This window comes from Prunus dulcis, chromosome 2 (genome assembly GCF_902201215.1).
Source record: "Prunus dulcis chromosome 2, ALMONDv2, whole genome shotgun sequence".
NCBI classification, from domain to species: Eukaryota; Viridiplantae; Streptophyta; class Magnoliopsida; order Rosales; family Rosaceae; genus Prunus; species Prunus dulcis.
Genome location: NC_047651.1, coordinates 5,910,166 through 5,916,160, shown reverse-complemented (window position 1 = coordinate 5,916,160; position 5,995 = coordinate 5,910,166). Strand labels below are relative to the sequence as shown.

At 39.1% G+C, this 5,995-nt stretch overlaps 2 protein-coding genes across 2 annotated transcripts; both read left to right on the top strand.

Annotated features, from left to right (window-relative positions):
- The first annotated feature begins 2,998 nt into the window (after window positions 1–2,998).
- On the top strand, window positions 2,999–3,869 carry LOC117617162 (TMV resistance protein N-like). The gene has a single exon (XM_034346443.1). The coding sequence runs from the start codon at window positions 3,270–3,272 to the stop codon at window positions 3,816–3,818; it is 549 nt and encodes a 182-aa protein (XP_034202334.1). The 5' UTR covers window positions 2,999–3,269; the 3' UTR covers window positions 3,819–3,869.
- Window positions 3,870–4,211: 342 nt separating this feature from the next.
- Window positions 4,212–5,986, top strand: LOC117618006 (disease resistance protein RPV1-like). The gene is made up of 4 exons (XM_034347641.1): window positions 4,212–4,234; window positions 4,598–4,685; window positions 4,736–5,695; window positions 5,827–5,986. The coding sequence occupies exons 1-4, from the start codon at window positions 4,212–4,214 to the stop codon at window positions 5,920–5,922; spliced, it is 1,167 nt and encodes a 388-aa protein (XP_034203532.1). The 3' UTR covers window positions 5,923–5,986.
- The last annotated feature ends 9 nt before the right edge of the window (window positions 5,987–5,995 follow it).

Sequence of the window (5,995 nt, the reverse complement as noted above, 5' to 3'; positions counted from 1 at the left end):
ACATGCAAGCTTTGGGCCTTCGGCACCCCCTTGCCTAGCACATTACATTACCTTCGGCACCCTCGTGCCTAGCCACATTGCCTTCGGCACCTTCGTGCCTAGCCACATTGCCTTGCGACATGCAAGCTTTGGGCCTTCGGCACCCCCGTGCCTAGCCACATTACCTTCGGCACCCCCGTGCCTAGCCACATTGCCTTGCGACATGTAATTCTTATGCCTTCGGCACCCTCGTGCCTAGGCACATTGCCTTGCGACATGCCAGCCTTATACCTTCGGCATCCCCTTTACCTTCGGCACCCTCGAGCCAAGTTCTCTCCCTTCCAAATGTCCTTCTTACCCGGAGACTTAGGGGACTATGGGAGTGCACTATACTGCTTGGAAGATGAACTATGGTGTTGCTCGGCCAGTGCACTTAAAATTACAAGTCCCCAACCAAGAAGTACCTTCTTACTCGAGAACTTGGGGGACTACTGTTTGTACCATAACTGACCGAGAAACTAGCTAGGCTAGATCATTCGAGTGCCATGCTTTGAGAGGTCATCACCTTAGCCAAAGAAGCATCACCACAAATCACAACTCTAAGCAAAGCAAGAGGAGTCCCACATCGGAAAACTACAAGAGATGGAGACTCCCCCTCACCTATAAAAGAAGACTACTCTTTCCTTAGAAGGGGATTGGCTCTTGAGTACTCTCTCTTCTGGATCCATCTCTAGGCTGAGCTTCTCACTTGTTATCTCTATATTTGGGTCTAATCCCTTTGTACAAATGTAAACAAACATTATCATAATGAGAACACCCTTCTCCGTGGACGTAGCCCATCATTCGGGTGAACCACGGATATCTTGTCTTCTATATGTTTATCGTTTGCCCAAATCCTCACACACTTGGTGAAGGTCCTCATCTTCATCCATCATCCATCACACCTCATCACTAAGTTGGACTCAACCTTGGCCTAACCATTTTGAGCATCAACAAAGTCGAATTTGCGACATACTTGGACGGAGTGGCACTTGACGGTCTGACCCGAAGAGATGAGGACCAAGAAATGGAGATCTTCCACTTGTGATTGCCATTACCCATACCCAAAGAGGAAGTTGTGGAGATGTGAGTTTGTGCAATGATGATGGAGAAGACGAGCGTATTTTGGTTTTTTTATATATTATTTTAATTGAAAAATAAAAAAGCTAACTGTTAAGTTAGCTGACATGTGTCAACAAACTAGTAGGGGGACATGAGGGGACACTGAATTTTGGGGACAACAAATCCGCTCCCCTCACATGGCACCATCACCACACAATAATATTTTGACATAAACAACTTATCACAGCAATGAGGGGAATGCAACAGGTTCGACACATGTTGGTTACAAAAGTTGCATTTTAAGAAATAGTTTTCATTTTTTGGGCTGGAGGAAAGAAAGTGACATGGGCTCTAGCCCTGGTTATGCGTTTATCAACTACAATAACTCTGCCTTACTATAATTGCATTTATATTAATTCACAAGAAGCATGGTCAAGCTAAACACATATTTTTTTTGGATGAAGCTACGCACATGTTTAAGTTGTGTTTAATTGTGGGTAGGATAATCATCCTAATTAGTATTACCAAGGAAAGCTTCATTCAAGTGCTGTTGATTGATAGAAACCCTTCAACCTTAATCCAATGCCAAAGAATTAGAACTATTAGGCCTCGTTTAGTGGGCTAGACTGGATGAGATATTTCCAATTAAAATAGACATAGATCCTAACTATTTTTTGGTGGACATAAATGTATCTCAGACTGGATATAGGCCTTCAAATCCATGTCCCAAATAACTGGGATTATGAAACCCAAGCCCAGATGTGGGTTTACAGTGAAACCTTTGCCGCCGTCTCTCTCCTTCCCATCCATCTCGTTGCCTTCTTCTCTATTCTCCTCTTTTATATTCTCTCTTCTCTCTCTCCTCTCTCTCCCCTCTATCTTCTATCCAATCTCGTTGGTCTCTCTCTATTCCACCACCTTCTACCCATCGCTGGAGTCATCGCCTCCGCAGTATGCTCTCTCTTGCAGGGCATCGCCGGAGCAGTCTAAAATTTGAAGAAATTTCAGTCGTCTATCATGTTGACTAACCTGGTACCTATGTATAAATCCACTTCGAAAACAAAATCAAACAAAGCCCAACAGCCGTAGGAATTAGAGAAAACAAAGATGAAGAAGGAAAACAACTAGCAATATAATATTTTCTTTTCCTTTATGTTTGTCAAAACTTGATATGAGTTTAATTTTCTATTTTATTTTAAAAAAATCTTTATACGAGTTTGATTTTCTTTTAATTTTGATTTTTTAAAGTTTGATTTTTGGGTGATGTTATGAGTTCTCTTCTTGATTTGTTTTGGGATTTTGCATATGATTCCAAGGTTTTTCTTCAATCTGAGGCAAAAAAATTAGAATTCTGAATTGTTAATAAAAAAATAAAATAAAATTTTGATTTATTAAAAAAAATTAATAATTCAAGTCTGTTGTTTGGTGCAAAAATAAATTGGATTGGACTCAAAGCTTAGCCAATCCAAACCAGACCTCGAAGTCCATCTTAACTAGTTCAAGCCAGCCCACCAAACTAGACCTTATTTCTTATTGAAACTGGATTTACAATCACATGCCCTAGAATGAGCATAAGCCCACTAATATAATCGCTTCCCAGTTAAGCAAATAACAACTGTTAACTAACAAAACAAATTGCCAGTTAACTAACCAATTGCCTAACAAAACCTTGCCAGCTCAGCTAACATACAAAAAGACCATATTAACCCTGAGAATCCTATCACTGATTAATCACAGAGCTACAGATCTCATCTCCGAACTGAATGTTAAACATTATTGGTTTTCTGTAGCGGATGGGACTAGGCACCAGCACCTGTAAATGATATCAACACATGAATCCACTGAGTCAAAGAGTCGTTGTAAAGATAACATAATCTGAAGATATGCGTTTAAGTACAGTAAAAGGATTTATTGGTTGTTGCAAAGTTAGGCGTCCTTAGAAAATATCTAACGGAGGTAAATTTGGACCACGTCCTTGCACAGCATGGAGAAGAAAGGTGAGGCCCATTGAGTTTACAAACACTGAAAAAGACAAACCAGTCTTAATATTAATTTATTGAGCAAAAGTCCCAAGCGTGCACGTCAGAAACCAAAGGAAGCTGAAAACTGGAAATTCCTCTCCCCCTCTTAAACTTCATCACCTTCACAACTGCAACCAACAACTAGTCTTTGATCTGAGTATCGCTCCTATGGCCAACCAACAAGGACATTCTTCTTCTTCTTCTTCTTCTTCTGTAACTCAAGATCCATGGACATATGATGTGTTTGTGAGTTTTAGAGGTAAGGATACACGCACCAATTTTACAGATCATTTGTACAAGGCCTTGTCCGATAAGGGGATCTACACCTTCATTGATCGTGAGCTTAAAGTAGGAGAAAAAATCTCACCGGCCCTTCTCGAAGCAATTGAAGAGTCACGGATTTGTCTCATTGTATTCTCTGAAAACTATGCATCCTCAAGGTGGTGCTTGGACGAACTCGTTGAGATCCTTCGATGCAAAAGCTCAACGAATCAAATAGTTTGGCCCATTTTTTACAAAGTGGATCCTTCGCATGTACGGAACCAAACAAATAGTTTTGGTGACGGATTTGCTGACATGAACTGCAGATTTAAGGATAATACGGAGAAGGTGCTAAGGTGGAGGAGCGCTCTTAGAGAAGCAGCAAGTTTGAAAGGATATACTTGCAAGGCGGGAGAGTATATTTCTACCCTCTATAGTGCACATATGTATGGTTAATTTAGTGGCTTGATTCTATATTTCAGGGTCATCTATCTTTTTCAAGTTTAATTTTTTCTCTACTTTTTCCTTTGGTTATATTTAATTGTTACGCATTAAAAAAAGTACTGTTTTGATAAAAATAGAAAACTGTAGGCAGAAGATTTTTTTCAATAGCTGTAGGGGAGAAGATTCAAAACCCATATATTAGTCTCTCCAAAAGCCGTACTAGTCAAATATTGTTTGTTGTTAAAGAACTATAGGCAAGTCGAGTGGGGTTACCACAGTGGTTGTCCTCCCCCTTTCCTCATGCTTGGCACCCAGGATCGAACCCAGGAGTCTTTCCTACCAATGTAACCAAAACAAAAAACAAAAAACTATTGGGCTCCATTTGGATGGAAGGATTCCAAATTCATGGATTCAGATGAAATTATAAGGTAAACTTGTTTGTTTAGACTAGTAAAATTATAAGATTTGGACAAGAGAGAAATGAAGAAGATAAATGGATTTCAAATGATCCCTTACATGTAGTCAATTTCAAAACTATATTTTAAAGGCACAACATCTAGTTATTCCAAATACCTTCATTCTAATGTCGTTTTTGCAGCAAATTTAGCCTTATTCTCAAATCAAAATTCCTTATTTTAAATCCCTCCATCCAAACGGAACATTACTTTAGCAGACTATCCAACCAAACTCAGTGGAGTAGGGCAGTCGGCTAAATAGACTACCTTGTGTTCTTTGCGTGCTTGCATGTTTACATTTTATTCCTTAAATGTGTCAAATTTTTTAAATGGTAGGTCAGAAGCTACATTTATCAACCACATCGTTGAAGACATTGTAGTCCTAGTGCTAAACCGCACATATTTGAATGTGGCTAAGTACCCAGTTGGAATTCACTCTTGTGTAAGAGCTGTGGAAATGCTTTTATGTGCTAGTGGGAATGGTCGCCGCATATAGTTGGGATATGGGGGACATCTGGAATAGGTAAGACAACAATTGCGAAAGCTGTTTATAATGCAATTGCTCATAAGTTCGAAGGATGTTGTTTCTTGGCAGATGTTAGAGAAAATTCAATGCCACATGGAGGCTTAATCCAACTACAGGAGACTCTTCTTCAAGAGATTCTAGGTGGCAAAAAGTTGAAAATTGTTAGTGCTGATAAAGGTATCTCTATTATACAAAAATTGCTAAGGCATAAAAGGATTCTCTTAATTCTTGATGATGTGAATCAATTGGAGCAATTAGACAACTTGGCTGGAGTTGGTTGGTTCGGTGAGGGTAGCAGAGTCATCATAACTACACAAGATAGCGGATTGCTAAAATGTTATGGAATTGAGTTGATATATGAGGTCCAGAAGTTATATGACAACCAAGCTCTTGAGCTTTTCAGTTTGAATGCCTTTGGAAGAAATGAACCTCCAAATAATTATTTGGAACTCGCAAAACGAGCAATAGCCTATGCTCAAGGCCTTCCACTAGCTTTAACACTTTTAGGTTCCCATCTTCGTAATAAAGGTATACATCGTTGGCAAGCCATATTAGATGGTTATGAAGGAGAACCTTATACAGGTATACAGAAAATACTTCGAAAAAGTTATGATGCATTAGATAATTCAGTGCAACAAGTTTTTCTAGACATGGCGTGTTTCTTCAAGGGTGAAGATAAGGACTATGTGATGCAAATACTAAGTTCTAAGCACAAGGCTTCCCAAGATTGTATTGAAGTCCTGGTTGAGAAGGCAATGATAACTATTCAATATAATAGGATTTTGATGCATGACTTGCTAGAAAAATTGGGCAAGGATATAGTTCACGAAGAGTGCCCCATTGAGCCTGGCAAGCATAGTAGATTGTGGTTTCATGATGATGTTTACCATGTTCTAATAGAAAATAGCGTAAGTATTATATGTCCTTATATTCAATCTGAAATAGTACCTTGTAACCAATAATTTTCTTAACAAAATGGACTTGCATTTTGCTTTGAACAACAACTTGGTTTCTTAATATTATTATCTTTTCGTCTCAGGGAACAAGAAAAATTAAAGGCATCATGGTGAAGTTTCCCAAGCCAGATGAGATACCCCTTGAATGCAAAAAGCTTCTTCGGGATGGTAAATCTTGAAATTTTCATAAACTGTAATGCAGTTCTATCCGGATATGTTGAATATCTACCCAACGAGTTGAGGTTCATTGAT

What these genes read in the sequence shown, in the direction of transcription:
- LOC117617162 (XM_034346443.1), top strand. Translation starts at nt 3,270, where the DNA reads ATGGCCAACCAACAAGGACATTCTTCTTCTTCTTCTTCTTCTTCTGTA.
- LOC117618006 (XM_034347641.1), top strand. Translation starts at nt 4,212, where the DNA reads ATGGATTCAGATGAAATTATAAG. An exon ending in GATTCAGATGAAATTATAAG is followed by an intron (nt 4,235 to 4,597) that starts GTAAACTTGTTT and finishes TTTAAATGGTAG; the next exon opens with GTCAGAAGCTACATTTATCA. An exon ending in TGAATGTGGCTAAGTACCCA is followed by an intron (nt 4,686 to 4,735) that starts GTTGGAATTCAC and finishes TTTATGTGCTAG; the next exon opens with TGGGAATGGTCGCCGCATAT.